Genomic DNA, 16,801 nt, shown 5'->3' with positions numbered 1-16,801 from the left:
CCATGAACCTGAAAAGTATTCTGGTGAGTTTTTAAAAAATTATTTCTGAGAATGTATTTAAGTGCTTACTTTCTGTTAAGCCAATTAAATACAACTCATTTACAAGTTAGTTCTTACATAAAGACAGACAGAACCAGAGACCTCATGGTTTTCCCGCTTGAATTTAAAAAGGCCTCTCTTTTTTCCCTCAGTCTGGGGGACTACAGATGGATCAGGTAGTTCCTGAGAGGCCAGGCAGAATAGCTACATTGCAAAGGCAGAGGAGAGAAATGCAAGCGCCTCTCTTTTCTTTTTTGCTCTTTAAAATCCCACCAAGTAACCCAAGGCTGGAGTCTCAGGTAATGTGGGCTGTATTTGTATTTTAAGGCTTAAATGCTCCATCGTGCCCACAATTTCAGCAGAGACTTGCAGGAGCAGCTGGACAGACAAAACTACATGAAACAAAGACACCAATGACAAAAACTTAAAGACACAAACAAGAAGTTTTCAGGATAAAGGGGACGGGAGTGCGGGTATAAGGATCAATGGAGAAGTAAAGGGAGGAGGAACAGAAAAGACTGAAAAAGAGAAAGAGACAGTAATAAAGGTGGGAATACTGGGACGATAGGACTTCCAGCCAGTACACAATATGAGGTTTGAACCTCTATCGTTCATATATCTCCCATCAAGAAGAGCCTGCTGGACCAGTGTCGGCACGGTGTGAGGCGAGCCTCTCCCACCTCTGCCTGTCACCCATCAAGGTGAGCCACTGCCGGCCAGAGGGAGCAGGTCTCAGAAGCTGGGAGGAGTGATGCTGTAGCTGCCCAACATCCACTCTCGGAACCACAGGACAGAAGTAGGAGAGGACGGAGAAAGGAGAAGTAGAGAGATTTCAGGAGAGGGAAAGGGACAAAGGGGAGGGGAAAGCGTTGCCTGAATGAGGGCACTGAGGCCCCCAGGGGCCAGGAAGGCAGACTTAGCAAATGTGGTGATGCTGACACAAGAGGTTCAGGTGGCCACTTGCCACCCACAGGGAAGCTGCATTCGGTGGTCCTGGAGGTGCCCAGATCCTCTCCCTGGAACAACGTGGGACAAGTGCCCCACGTTGGGTGCCACTAAGTCTGATACAGAACAGGGTTCTTGGCCTTCCCCAATCCATAGGGGCCAGACAAGAAATTCAGGCAAGGCTTTACTGGGGCCCCTGCCGCAGCAGGAGGGAGCGAAACAAGTAACAGGTTCCCCATCTCGCTCCATAAAGGGGGGGGCGAGCTGGTTCCTTATATGAGGTGAGGGTAGGGGTGTGTCCAGGGCTCACACTGGAGGGGTGGCTTAGCTGGTCTGCCCCCCGCTCTGGTGGTGGTGAGTGCACGGGGCATGCACAGGACCCTGCTTTTGCTCCCGACACCCTGTTTTTGCTCCCAGCTCTTCAGAAGTGGCAGCTGGGTTGGGTTTGGTTTTGTCTTTTTGTATCTTGTTGTCCATGATTTGCCCCAACTGTGCGAGCACAGGGTTTTTAGTCCCTGATCATTTCTTTGTATTGTTGCTCCAGGAGACGTTTGTCCAGGTGCAAGCACTGCAGCCAAGGGTCCCAGGTCCCAGCTTGTCTCACTATTATTACCACTACTACTACTGGTCCGGTAGCAGCTGCTATTGCTGTTGTTTGACCTCCTGAGGCCACAGGGGAGCCATACTGACATCCCCACCAGCTTGACCCCCTTGAGGTCACGTTCTTCCACCTGCTCCTCTAGGTGGCCTGCTCTGTCGATGACAGTTTTTGTCTCAGCAGGGCAACCCGCAGCTGCCTCTTCCTGACTCAGGCTCAGCCGTCCGGTGCCTACCCTTCAGGCTGCTCTTGTACCCAGAAGAGCCAAATCAGCTGATCAGAGCCAGGCCCGCCCGTAGGTCCTCATCACAGACAAAGCCTGGCTTGTTTTCAACATTACACCGTCTGTTGCTCTGAGCAAAGTAATCTTGAGGCCACATTCCCACAGGCCTCCTGCCATCTTCAAGTGCATACTTCCCGCGTGACAGGACTCCCCGTATCTCAGGGGGCAGTCTCTGCTCAGCCCTGGTGTCTCTTCATCTCCCTAAGAGGTATCAAGCCCCACCTGCTGCCCCAAGTTTTCTCACTTTCAGTAATGGCCTCAGCGACCTGCAGGGACACAGAATAACTTCCTCCTCCCACATTCAGCATCAACCAGACAAAGGAAAAGTGCTAATGTCAGCTCCACCCCCGAACAACCTGCATGAACTACTGTAAATGTTTTTCAGGGCATGGAATTCCACAGTTCTGAGGTGGGCAGAGGTAATCCTCAGGGGTCTGGATAGGCTGGAGGCAGGAGGAATAGGGAAAACACCAGAAGACACTAGGAACAGATCTAGGAAGGCGGAAGGAAGTGAACCTGGATCCTTGCAAGATGGTTTCTCACTAATTGCCAACGGTCAGTAACAGGAGGAAACACTGCTTACTCTCTGAAGGAGTTTTGTTGAAAGCAGTCAGATGGGAGCTATGAATTGGCAGAACGCCATCTCTTAGGCTTCTCTTCCTGAGAGGGGGTTTCTGCTTCTGGGCAGCTCTACCCAAATTCTCCTCCCAGTTAGTATCAAGCTCATTTACTTTTTAAAAAGCAGATGATGCTACTTCTTATTTAAGACCCTACTATGGCTTCTCATTTTTCTCACAGGGACAGGCCCAGCCCATACCTGCATTTCCAGCTTCAGGGAACCTATCCTCTGCCTGGGTTGTCTGTCTGCTCCTGGGATGCGCTGCTCATATGTAAATGCCCCAAGGGCTGGAGCCCTCTGTCACAGCATAATCTTGTTCACCAGCATAGCCCCAGGAGCCCACAGTGCCTGCTCCCTTGTTGGTGCTTACAGTGTCTTTTTGGAATGAATGAGTGTCTCCTCATCTGCTGCCACGATGTCTCATGGGGTTTTATGCTCCCTTAGGTTCTTCAGTACCCATCTCTGGGTTCTTTCACACGAGTCCCTAACATTTTTATATGTTTTGGCTTGTTAGTTGCATTTTGTTTAACATTCTGACAGTCCTTATACTACCGAGGAAGGTGGGTTCTACATTACGAAAACATGGGTCACACATGAAATGATTCAATGTGCGTGTCTGAGGCAGAAGGGCAGCCTCTCTGTGGGGGCAGGAGGAGAGCTAAGACCTGAGGAGAAGACGGTCACTAACATCCAGCTGAGGTCTGGAAAATAAAGCAGAGGGATCCCAGCCATGGTTCCCTGACTGTGATCAGCAGGATGAGCTATGGGAGCTTCCTTCTCCAGACACCAGAGAGCAGACCGGATGAAGTCACGAGACTGTCGAGTGGAGACCAGGTCCCAGGAGTCCACTGTACTTTGGCCAGCAGGATTTGCTGTGACAATCAGGTAAGGGGGTGAGCCACACACGGCCTGGGGATGGCACAGGGCTCTATGTAGGTCACTCAGCTGAAGAGATGAAGATGGACTGTGGGCGAGAGTAGTGAATGTGACAGGGGAGACAGCAGGGGTGGCTGGGACTAAACCTCCAGCAGCACCCCACAGAGCCCCCACCTCCTGAGGAGGACCCAGTGTCTCACATTTCCACGTCTTTGCGAGCTTTGTGCCTCCTGCCTATGGTGCTGTCACCTTATGCCCCATTTGACTAGTCCTGAGACTTAACAACAGTAGAGTGACACCAATTCCATTTAGCCACACTGGCTTTATACCAAGATGTTCCCAACTTTAGATTTATAGAGCATAAAACAATGTGGAAAAGTTAAAATACTTAAGCACTCTAGTTATGAAAAAGATATCTATGGAAATGGAAAGAAAATGTCTAATTAAAATCAGTGGAGTGGGGACTTCCCTGGTGGCGCAGTGGTTAAGAATCCACCTGTCAATGCAGGGGACATGGATTCAAGCCCTGGGCCGGGAAGATCCCACATGCTGCGGAGCAACTAAGCCTGTGAGCCACAACCACTGAGCCTGCGCACCTAGAGCCCATGCTCCGCAACAAGAGAAGCCACTGCAACGAGAAGCCCGTACACCGCAAGAGTAGCCCCCGCTCGCAGCAACTAGAGAAAGCCCATGTGCAGCAACGAAGACCCAACACAGCCAAAAAAAAAAAAAGTGGCGTGAAGACGTCACGGGGTCAAGTACAGTGAGCATGGGTTTTGGACAGGTAGAATTTGTTGTACAAACCGTCCCGCCTCTTGGCCTGCACCTCACCAGTGAAATGACAACTTGCCTTCTAGCTTGCTGTAAGGTTGATGAAATTAAGTCATATGTCCAGGCTATAAGAACTCATCTTCAGGAGTCTCCTCCTCTAAGACCACTTCTGTATATGAGGATTACAAGGCACTTTAAAAAAAAAATTATGAGTTCTGATCTGGATTTCTAAGGCCTTGGGAGCAAACAGCTCATGAAAGGACAGTCACCCCTATGGTCATTTGTTTAATTGTAAAGGTGTTTATGCTGAAATTTCTCAAAGCATTTGTTATTTGCTAATTTAGAGTAATGATAACCTTGGCATTCCCTGCATGTTTTTCATTGGTTTTTCTGTCTTTACTAGTCTTTTTTTTTTATTTCTATGCTTCTGTCAAAATTATGTGTTTTTTTTAACATCTTTATTGGGGTATAATTGCTTTACAATGGTGTTTACTAGTTTTTTTTTTTTTTGTATTAAAGGTTCCATCATGTCAACAAGGAATGTCAAATATGTGTTTTAGTTGAGAACCCAGGCTCAAGACTACAACACAGCCATGAAAGCTGGAGCAGAACACAGCAGCCGGCCACCGTACAGAGTAAGGGAACTGCTTTATGTCATGCTATGTTAACTCATGTTAGTTAACTGTGTCCACTTAAATGGGTTATGTTGGTATTCCAGAATAAACAAATGTTAGAGACTAAGGAATGCATGAAAAATTTTCCATTGAAATTAATGTTAATTATATTTTTGACTTTGGAGAATTCTATTCTCCAGGCCCATAAAATCGTATACAAATACACATAAACACAACATTTTTAGATTTTTATTTTACAAAATTTGGTGTACACACACACACACACACACAGGCACGCACACACACTTTTTCTCTCCCCCCTCCCCCCATCTGTCTTGGTGGCATTTGCCCCTAAACGCTCTTTCCTATGGAATACTGTCCAGCTGTGGTATATCTTTACCACAGTTTATTCAATCATTCCCTTACTGATGGTCATTCACATTGTTTCCTTTTTTGTCCTTACCAAAAAATACAATATACATTGATAAACACATAGTCTTAGGTACTGGCACGTTATTTTTTTTCTTAGTGATGGATTCCCAGAAGTGAGTCTGCTGGGTTGAAGAGTACAGTTGGCCCTTGAATAACATAGGGGTTAACGGCACGGATCTTCAGTGTAGTCGAAAACCCAAGTATAAAGTCAGTCCTCCGTATCCAAGGTTCTGCATCTACAGATTCAACCAACCACGGATTGTGTAGGACTGCAGCATTTACTGAAAACAATCCGTGTATAAGCAGACCTGCGCATATTAAACTGGTGCTGTTCAAGAGCCAACTGCATGTGTGTTCTTAACGTTAGAAGACAGTCAATTATTTCCAAGGAGGTTGTCACAATTTGTATTTCTAACAGCAGTGTAGGAAGTTAACCTCTTCCCTTGCTTCCTTGCCATTACTATAGATAAGATGACAATTTAGAAAGACAAAGACTTGCTGAACTACGGATATTCTGATAAATTTGTTCAGAAAAATCATTCACATTCATATACAGTCATAGCACATCAATAATCTTCAAAAACAAAAGAAAAAAAGGCCAGTTACAGTGGCCATTTACAATTCTAATGCATGATTTGTGATGGATAAGGACAGGAACTGGTGAATTTGAAATCAAGCCTAAAATGGAATCTCTGAGTTATGCAAAAATAAGAATTTTTTTAAGGTTAATAATATATGGGGAGATCACTAAAGTCTAATTTATGAAGTGTTTGTGAGCCTTTGAAGCAAAGTTGTAACTTACACTAAGTCAGGTTCCAAAGGGAATGCTTTTGGTTGATGATAGTGAAATTCATGGAAGAAATGCCTCCTTTAAACAGAATTCTGGAAAAATTTATTTCTAAAGTGGACTAAGCACATGGAAAATTTAAAAAGCAATATAAAACATTTATTGACAGTTTCTTAAATTATTTTTCCTCTAAAGTCTCTGAAACGTAACACTTGAACTACATATGCATCCTATTTTTTGCAAGACAATTTATAAAATATTAAGAGAAATAGCGGAACACCCAAAAATACATGTAGTTTCTGGGTTATACAATATTTTGGTAAGACATGCATTTGCATTTGTATGTAAATATCCCAGTGGAAAATAACAAGAGCATGATGGGTGTGGCTATTCTTTACACAGCCCATTTATTCCGTGGTGCACACTGAGTGATAGAACCCACATCTGCTGCCTTTCACTCTCTTCAGTCTCTCTTAATTATCTCACACTTGCATATTTATGTCAATAATACTTCTAGGAAATCTTCAGCAAACCCAAAAGGTTAAAACTTCAACAACATTGTCTTCTGTTGACTGAAGAGGCAGCTCAATAACAATGGTCATACCAACTTATATATGCCAGCAAGGAGGAGGAGAAAACATATGCTACATGCTATGGAAATCTGTTATGTGTTTCATTTGGAATGCAGACAGGATTGTAAAGGTACTGAAAAACACATGTTCAGTATGGAAAATCATGTTTGATGTGTCCTAATTTGATTATCAAGACAAGAATTCCAAACTCTTAGTGTCTGTTAAATTCACATGTGCAGATCTAAAATACAGGGTTTTTTTTGGTGGCATATTCTCGCACATAACCACTGAACTCCTAGGGTACTGTCTCTAGCTCCTTTATGCTGCCTGCTGCCCAGAATATTTCATTATTGAATGAATTATTCAAGATTTTAAAAAACTCACTGTAATACAGCCAAGTACGTCTATTTACAATTGGATATATTCTGATATGTATTCTTTAGTTGGGTATCATATACCTAACTATCAGTACAATATTGTTCTTAGGGGACCTCATTTTTACACACTTTGGGTTGACAGATTGTATCTCAGTATGAGTTCCCATGTTCCTTCAGCACCTCTGCAAGGTTTCTCCCTATTGGAAGGGTTCTCACAGTACAACCTGGCTGCAGTCTCAGGGTTTATCCCCGGTATGAACCCTCTGATGGACACTGAGTCGGGACTTCCTGCTGAAGGCCTTCCCACATTCAGAACATTCATATGGTTTCTCTCCTGTGTGGATTCGCAAATGTAATCTAAGAGTTGACCTCTGGCTGAATGTTTTGCCGCATTCAGTACATTCATAGGGTTTTTCTCCGGTATGAGTTCTCATATGTATAATGAGTTGTGAGTTCTGGATAAAGGATTTTCCACATTCACTGCACTCATAGCGTTTCTCCCCTGTGTGAATTTTCTGGTGTATAATGAGGTTTGATTTCTTGAAGAAGGTTTTGGCGCATTCATTACACTCATAGGGTCGTTCTCCAGTATGAATCCTCTGGTGTGTAGTAAGTTCAAATTTCTGGGCAAAGGTCTTGCCACATTCACTGCATTCGTAGGGCTTCTTCTCCATATGTGCTCGCTGGTGTACAATGAGGTTTGACTGGTGGGTGAAAGCTTTTCCACATTCAAGACATTCAAAGGGTTTCTCCCCAGTATGAATTCTCTGATGTTTAATGAGGTTTGCCTTATGGGAGAAGGTTTTCTTACACACGTTACATTCATAAGGTTTTTCTCCAGTATGTATTCTCTTATGACTAATAAGGAGTGATTTAAATGAGAATGCCTTGTCACAATAATTACAGATAAAAGGTTGCACCAAAGTTCTGATTTTCTGGTGTTTAAAAATGCCTTCTTTAGGGCTGAAGGCTTTCCCACTTCTATTATATTCGGAGTATTCCACTCCAGTATGGGTTTTCTCTTGCTTCAGATAGAGGAGTGCTTTTCCAAATCCATTACAGTCGTCGTCTTTCTTTCTTATATAGCTTCTATCGCTAGTAAGTAAGTCTGAATTATATCTCAAAGTTTTTTCATATAAGTCATACTTATAGGGTACTTGTCTTAAAGAAACAAAGTCTGTGCTAAGATTAAATGTTTTTCCAAAGAGATTATCTCTTTCTTCAATTGGGGTTTGGTTCTTAAAGATTATAAATGGCCTTGCCTGCTCATCTGGGTTTCTGTGGTCCCTCTCCATCTGGTCATCAGCTTTCCATACCTCTAGGAAAGAGCACATGAAATACTCTGTCAACCCTTTCACCACAATGTTATGGAATGTGAAGACTCCACAAATGTTCCATTGTAGGGCTACCTCTTTAGTTTGGGACCCAGTCTTCCAGTATAAAAAAGTCCCCAGTTCCAAGTGCTCCTAGCTCTTAAACTCTGAAAGAAAAAGACAAAGCCTGTGGCAAAATGGGCACAAATAGCACTGCCAGATTACAAAACGGCCTTAAAAGTGGGTGAAGGGAAATAAATAAAAACAAATGATGTAAGAAGGCTGGCGATTCCAGAGACAAAGGCTATTTGGTGTCCTCAAGGACACCAGTTGGTACAGACCAAGAAAATAAGGAGATGTTAAGGGAAAAAACCCAGGCAGATCTAAGTTGAGCAGCCAACACTGAGACTCTGAATTACTGTGGTCGGATGGCCACCTCACCTACATGCTCGAGGCTCCTTCCCCTTTTCTCTCCTCCTTTCATCTGCACCAATAACGTCCTAAAGGCAACCTTTCTCACAGGTTTGCAGAGAGAACCCTATGCAGAGCTCCAAATCTCCCAAGTAGGACTTTTCCAAGTGGAAGGCAAAATCCAGAAATTCATAATTCTGTAGGAAATATAAAATGGATCTAAGATATTTTTGACAGAATTGCTCACTGCTACTGCGGGTTGCACTACTTTTTCTATCGAAGTTGTTGGAGAGAGAAAGTGTTTCCATCACTGTATCCTGTATTTCTCCTTTTCATGTGTTTAATTTCTTCCTCAAACCATTCTCGTCCCTGCTTTTATTTGAAGGAATCTTAAGGATCAAATTTACCCGGCCTCAAGCTATGCTTTAAGAACTTTACTCTGATCTCTGTATTACTGCTTATTCCTGACTCTTGTGATCCTGCTGCCATTTGTGTCACTCTTGTACTGAAAAGTCTGTATTTTCCTTGAGGCTACTAAACCAATTCCCATGACCTAAAATATAGAAGTCACCATTCAGGCTAAGTGAGAATACTAATGAAAGAGGAACTAATCACAGAACAAAGGTTTAAAACATGTTAGGCAAGAATCAAGGCTTGAGTGTGAGAGGTGAATAGCTATAGAAATTAAACAGGAAAAACGTTAAGCAGCAAGAGACTGATATCTGGAGGTATGACTCAGGATATGAGGTGCACAAGTCATCTGTTCTCAGCTACCTCTAAAGGTTTAGGGAATTGAAAAATAGATTCCTAAAAAATATTTCAAAGATACCAACCCATTCATAATCTCTAGGATATTACTTCCACTGGCTTCTATCTGATTCTCCTTCCGACCTTCCACATCTTCCCTAGAAAGTTGTGAACTGGAAATTCTAACTCTGGTATCCATAACTCTTCTCACTGATCCAACATGAAAATCTGGTTTGATAATATCAGAGAACTTGATAATGGAACACAGCTCCTAACTGCTTGGACTTCAGAAAGCCTGAAAATAAAGAAGGTAGAACTTCAGAGTCTGCACTCTCTCTCAGCTTAAATACATGAAGCTTGACACCAAAACCATTTAGCAATTCAGAATCTTATAATTGTTGGTAACTGAGAAAGGACCTAAACACTACTGGGCAACATTGAACTACGAACTACACCTGAAAGCTGTCCTTACCCACTGATAGTAAGTTGCTGTAATTCTCCAGCATCACGTCCATGTAGAGGATCCTCTGGGAGGGGTCCAGTTGCTCCCATTCCTCCTGGGTGAAGTCCACAGTCACATCCGTAAATGACACTGATCCCTGAAATGGCATATTGCTATTCATTCTGAAATGATCAGCATTTGGTGATGCAGGAAGGACATATGAAAACTTACTCTTACCATGTTGTAAAAGAACCATTCATTTAAAAAAACTTACATGTGATACCAACTGTTTTGTCATGTCTCCAAAAAATATTTTTATAAATAGTTAAAGCATTTATTCAGATTCCCCTATATCTCTGGTGCTGTCATATTAAGCAGGTATTTAAGATTACTAAAACATTGTTTCTCCTCTGAAAATGTACATATGAAGACAGTTACATAAACATTATTATGCAGTATTTAATGTTACCAGTTAGTGGTGATGCTCATATAGGTATTATTTTTGTGGTCTCAAACTAGACAATATTAAAGAGTTAATTAAAGCTTTGAATATTTAAAGGCAGAAGATGAAATTCCAATTATAAGATAAAATATCAGGCATAAATAAAGATCGCTCTACCATATCCAAGCCATAAAAAGGGTAGAAAAGCAAAAACAAACAAGTGAGACTACATCAAACTAAAAAGCTTTTGCACAGCAAAGGAAACAACACAATGAAAAGGCAAAACCTACCAAATGGGAGAAAATATTTGCAAATCATGTATCTGCTAAGGGGTTAATATATAGCAAAGAAAAAAAAAACCCAATCCAATTAAAAAATGGGCAGAGGAGGGCTTCCCTGGTGGCGCAGTGGTTGAGAGTCCGCCTGCCGATGCAGGGGACAGGGGTTCGTGCCCCGGGCTGGGAAGATCCCACATGCCGCGGAGCGGCTGGGCCCGTGAGCCATGGCCGAGCCTGCGCGTCTGGAGCCTGTGCTCCGCAATGGGAAAGGCCACAACAGTGAGAGGCCCGTGTACTGCAAAAAAAAAAAAAAAAAAAAAAGGCAGAGGAGATAAATAGACATTTTTCCTAAGAAGACATACAAATGGCCAACAGGTACAGGAGGTGTTCAAAATCACTAATTACTAGGGAAATACAAATCAAAACCACAGTGAAATAATATCACCACACCTGTAAGAAAGGCTATTATAAAAAAAGACAGTTACAACTATTTACACATCACTTATATTGTACTAGGTACTTTAAGTAATCTAGAGATAATTTAAAGTATAAGGGAGGATGTATATGGGTTATATGCAAATACTATGCCTTTTATGTAAGGGACTTGAGTATCTGCATATTTTGGTATCCATGGGGGGCCCTGGAACCAACGCCCCTAGGATACTAAAGGATGGCTATCCTCATGTTCATTTCAGCATTATTTACAGAAGTCACATATGGAAACAACCTAAGTATCCACGGATGGAATATTCAGCCATAAAAAAGAAGGGAGTCTTGCTATTTGCAACAACATGGATGGACCTTGAGGGAATTATGCTATATGAAATAAGTCAGACGGAGAAAGACAAAAACCATATGATCTCAATCTATGTAGAATCTAAAAAAAAGAAAAACAAGCACATAGATACAGAGAACAGATTGGTGGTTGCCAGAGGCTAGAGAGTGGAGGTAGGAGAAATGCATGAAAGGGGCCATAAGGTACAAACTTTCAGTTACAAAGTCAGTCGTGTAATGTACAGTATGAGGACTGTAGTTAATAATACTGTATTGCAGATTTGAAAGTTGCTAACATCTTGAAAGTTCTTATCATAAAAAAAATTATAACTGGTGATGATGGATGTTAACTAGACTTATTGTGGTGATCACTTCACAGTACACACAAATATCAAATAACGTACAACTGAAACTAAAAATGTTATGTCAATTATACCTCAATAAAAAATAGTTAAAAGTTAAGTCTATTACTTTTAATAAAAAAAATATCCACAGCAGCAGTTTACGTAAGAGCCCTAAACTGGAAAAACAAACATTCATCAATAGATTAATTTCTCGTGGTACATTAAAACAATCAGTACTATAAAGCAATGAAAAGGAACTAATTCCAGCTACAGAGGGAAGATTTCACAAGAGTTTCAAGAATGCTGGCTAATTTTTGTTTCTTGGTCTGAATGTATATATGACACTTTTCACTACAGTAAACAATCCACATGGAACAAAAGACATGCTGAAGCATATAAATATGAAGAGTCATGAGCTAGAAAACCAAGACTGTAATAAAAACCAAGAAGAGTTATAAGGAAAAAAACAGAAGACCATTTGGTAACTTTCAAAAATCATCTACATTCACTTGGCCACAGGATAAGTATAATAAGAACTTTTGCATCGCTGCCAGACCAACAAGGGTTAATAAACCTGTGGCACATCATTTTGGCTCAAGTTACAATGATTTAGAAATGACCCTACCATCAAGTATGAAAATATTATGTATTTTTTCTCACAATGCTGTTTTCCATACTCTATACAAACAAAAAACCTCCAAAAATTAGAGATAAAACACAATTCTGATAGTATAGGACTAAAAGGGATGTCAAACATGACTGTCCTCAAAGAATTACTTTTGTCAATGACAGATGCAGTTTTGATGTGGAATCAATTTGGTGTTCGGAGCACAAATCCTATGGCCACGAGTAGAGGTGTATTTAGTGTATTTGACACCCAGAGCAGACCTCGACATTTCAAACTGTTAAACGTCTAAAATCTTCACCTACGAATTTAATTCTGAGTACAAGAATCCTCTTTAACCTATTAACATTCCCTGTCTACTGAATCCATGTAACTGTCCTCTTCAGTTATGACCTCCAGTTCCTTAACCGCTCCTTTTTCCAAATACCTCCAAAATCTACATTACGCTTGTCACCATCTTTAAAATGCATACCCCAGTGACTTCCCACCATCTCCCACTCATAACTCGTAGCCTCAGGGAAAGTCACAGAAAGTAAGAAAAAAATGAGATAAAGGTCTGAGCACTACAAATGACCTAGTTATATTGCACAAATTTTCAGGTAACCCAATAGTATTATTTTATGACATCTTATAGGAATCTTTAGCCACATGGCATGGGAGCAGAGAATGCCAGTGGTGGGTCATCTATGCCTGAGATCAATGATATTGAGGTCAACAATCATGGAGTCAAGATTTTCCCAGTAGTAAATATTTATTCCCACTTTCAGATCACTTCTGAAATTATAGCTTTAAAAATAGGAACACTAGGAAATTTCCCAGGGACTAAATTAAGTACTAAGGACACAAGACCCAAGACCACTCTTCACCCTTATAGGCAAGCTATAGAACCCCTCAAGTCTTATCTTTGCTTCCTCTTTCCACTGCCACCCCAGCTATTACAAAAGCTTCCTAACTCTTATTTCCTGTCTCCTCTCATTCTCATCTACTCCACATTATAAAGCTAACGTGATTTTTCTAAAGTATAGCTCTACTCATACAATTACCTTGATTAGAAACATCATCCATTATGTCTTGAAATAAACTATGACTGCCTAGCATTCAACACCATTCAAATTCCTCTTCCATCCCTCTCTCCCCTGACTCCCCTCTCTATGCACAGATCCTCCCACTTAGGTCACATCACAGATCACTTAGATGTGATCTTCCATAATTTGAGTCCCTACTCTCTTTTAAACCTGGAGTACTTTATTTGTATGTCTCTTGTGGCATATATTTCACTCTGCTTTCTTCTTTCTTTCCTTTTTAAAAAAATGTGCCCTATTTCTTTTACTCTCCCCATTAGATGTTATGATTTTTTAGACCAGAAATTGTATCTCTGTATTTCTGTTAGCACAAAATACATGAGTACAAGTTAGGGACTCAAATAAAATAAAATAAAACAAAAAGAATTCTAATCGGGGACTTCCCTGTTGGCGCAGTGGTTAAGAATCCGCCTGCCAGTGCAGGGGACACGGGTTTGAGCCCTGGTCCGGGAAGATCCCACATGTTGTGGAGCAACTAAGCCTGAGTACCATAACTACTGAGCCTGCGCTCTAGAGCCCGTGAGCCACAAATACTGAGCCCGCGTGTCACAACTACTGAAGCCCACGTGCCTAGAGCCTATGCTCTGCAACAAGAGAAGCCACCGCAATGAGAAGCCTGCGCACCACAACAAAGAGGAGCCCCTGCTCACCGCAACTAGAGAAAGCCTGCGTGTAGCAACAAAGACCCAACACAGCCAAAAATAAATAAATAAATTTATAAAAAACAAAAAACAATGCTAACTGAATGGTGCTCAGTATTCAAATTTTTCTCCCTCTATTTTCTTGCTTCCTGAAGAGCCATGCCACACAATTCCTATAGCAACATCCTAAGTAGCTAGCTAAAATAATAGAGCATCTGAACTGTACTCAGATTATGCAAGAAAATGTGGTAATACCTGGTAAATCCTAGAATGTGGCTTATTTTCCTGAGATGTCATGCATGCCCTAGTATGCTTGTCTCGTCATTAAAAATGCTTTTTATTGTTTGTAATCTACATTACAAACAATAACAACAATTGGGAATACAACTGATTCCCAGATCAATTCTGGCTGAACTTGTTCTTGACAATTTATTTGCATTTTGGTATTGGTCTTATTAGTGGTAATTTAGCTCTTCAGCATCCAGGATATGGTCACTCTATTCATGGAGTAAGTATAAGTAAAATCATCACTACATCGTCAGTACAATGTAAGTAGAGGCACAATGTGACTCATCATCACAGAGGCATAAGTCATGGGCTAAATAACCTTTCACAAAAGAAAGGAACAGCACAGCCGTAAAACTGAGTAGAAAAAAAAAAATCTTAGAAAATATATATAATTGGATTTAACAGCAGGTTAGATTCAACTGAAGAGATGATTAGTAAACCTGATGATAGGTCAGTGAGAAATATCCAGACTGAAATAGAAAAAGAACAAAGGATGGAAAACACATCAAAATGCCTAAGAGGTACGTGGCACAAAGTAAAGGTCTAATATACTTGCAACTGGAGCCCCAGTAAGAGAAGCAAGATGCAACAGAAACATATTTGAAGAGATAATGGCTGAGAACTTTCTGGAAGAGCTCACATCAGACTATAGAATACCTCTAACCCCAGGAATAAATATAAAGAAAACCACATTTAGGCACATCATAAAAAAACTAACAATCTCAGAAGAAAAAAATACATTGTTTTCTGTTGTTTCAATACAAACACTGGAAGCCAGAAAGTAACAGAATACCCTCAAAGCGCTCATAATACTAGAATGTGAGTTGGTAAATATTTTCTATACAGGGCCAATTAGTAAATATTTTAGGTTTTGTAGACAGTATGTAGCCTCAACTACAACTAATCAAGTTGGCTGTTTTACCACGAAAGCAGGCACAGACAATATGTAAACAAATGGACATGGCTGTGTTCCAATAAAACTTGATCTAGGGACACTGAGATTTGAAAACATTTCATAAAAGATTAAGACCTTCAGAGAAGTTTAAAAACAACAAAAACCAAAACATACTTTTTATAAGAGACAAACTTAAATAACACAAAGCTTGAAAATAAAAGGCATTGTAACGGCTAGCCCAGGAACATCACTAATTAGTTAAAACAAAATTCTAGAAATATGTATATACCATGATCCTCAAATTCTACTTAATGAATATAAAAATATCAGAAAAGAGAACTGGCTACCTCTAAAGTGAGGAGACTGGCTTTAATAGTCAAAAAGATTTTAGCATTGAATGAGGTGACCAAATACCAGCAGTGACAGCATGCTAGGAGGGCAGAACCATGATACAGTGAGAGAGAGTAAGTGACAGAATTCATGTATGGTGTAACAAACAGGAAAAAACATATTATGTGTGGAGGCAAATAAGCCAAGATGATAAATATTGACTACTGGATGGTGTAACTGGTTGATAGTTATTAGACTGAACTGTATTGCAAGTGATGACATTCAACTATTTGGACATACAAAAATGGCAATTTCATATAGCTCAACCTAATATGCTTTTATCTGTATTTCTGTGCATTTTCATACTTAACAGAATCAAACCAAACATAGGTAAGTGACAAACTTCCTTGGAGCTCAACCCAAAGAAAATGGTAAGAAAAAATAAAAAATAATAAAAAGAAAGAAAAATAAAAATATTTTATGAATTACTAGGCAAACAGGAAGAGAAATCAGAAAAATTTAGAACCCTGGGAAAAAGGAGAAAAGCCTGTAAGTTTCAGGAGAGAACTGAACAGGCCACATTCTGATAAATAGGACTTTGTACTTGTTGAAATACAACACCAAAAAGCAATGACTTCAAAATTCTGAAAGAAGAAAACAACAAAAGCTGGGCAAATAAATAAAAGAGTTTGCAGGTACTGGAAAGCAACCACTGCAGGGCTACAATTATTGAAAAGATGGGTGAGCATGAAGGGAACTAAACATTCACACCAATGATAAAAGTGCTGAAAGGCAAAAATGATCAGTCTTGAGTTTTATATCCAGCAAAATGTCCCTAAAGATATTTTCTAGACTATGGCACAGAGAAATAGATATTAAGCAGAAAGTGACAGTATTGCTACATGGAATAAATAAAAATTGGATTTGGGTCTGCAAAACAACTGGGATTTGGGGGCAGAGTAATGGAGATAGGAAGCCATAGAGAAGGGGCTCTAAAATTCTGCATAAAAATTCACCTCAGGGCTTCCCTGGTGGCGCAGCGGTTGAGAGTCCGCCTGCCGATGCAGGGGATACGGGTTCGTGCCCCGGTCCGGGAAGATCCCACATGCCGCGGAGCGGCTGGGCCTGTGAGCCATGGCCGCAGAGCCTGCGTACCTGGAGCCTGTGCTCTGCAACGGGAAGAGGCCACAACGAGAGGCCCGCGTACCACAAAAAAAAAAAAAAAATTCACCTCAGATCTTTGGCTGGCTCCTAACATGTGCAGGTGGAAGGCAAG

General features: G+C 41.0%; 1 protein-coding gene and 1 long non-coding RNA gene across 12 annotated transcripts in view; one reads left to right on the top strand and one right to left on the bottom strand.

Annotated features, from left to right (window-relative positions):
- Nucleotides 1–4,022: 4,022 nt before the first annotated feature.
- On the top strand, nucleotides 4,023–6,596 carry LOC116743468. Its single transcript, XR_004346782.1, has 3 exons — nucleotides 4,023–4,144; nucleotides 4,651–4,766; nucleotides 6,482–6,596. It is a non-coding gene; the product is annotated as an uncharacterized LOC116743468 (long non-coding RNA).
- Nucleotides 4,980–16,801, bottom strand: part of ZFP1 (ZFP1 zinc finger protein) — a 66,556-nt gene continuing 54,734 nt past the window's right edge. For 3 of the 11 annotated variants that reach the window (XM_032611878.1, XM_032611879.1, XM_032611877.1), the window contains 2 exons: nucleotides 9,857–9,983; nucleotides 4,982–8,231 (listed from right to left, as the gene is read on the bottom strand). In XM_032611878.1, coding sequence (XP_032467769.1) covers nucleotides 7,150–8,231; nucleotides 9,857–9,983 — 1,209 coding nt within the window. In that variant the 3' untranslated portion in view covers nucleotides 4,982–7,149. Of the gene's footprint in view, nucleotides 10,134–16,801 lie in introns of those variants that run through there. The other 8 variants (XR_004346781.1, XM_032611884.1, XM_032611885.1 and 5 more) reach the window with 8 other exon arrangements.

The sequence above is a fragment of the Phocoena sinus genome, chromosome 19 (assembly GCF_008692025.1).
Source record: "Phocoena sinus isolate mPhoSin1 chromosome 19, mPhoSin1.pri, whole genome shotgun sequence".
Lineage (NCBI taxonomy): Eukaryota > Metazoa > Chordata > Mammalia > Artiodactyla > Phocoenidae > Phocoena > Phocoena sinus.
Note: the sequence above shows the minus strand (reverse complement) of the source record. Positions and strands in the feature narration are given on the sequence as shown.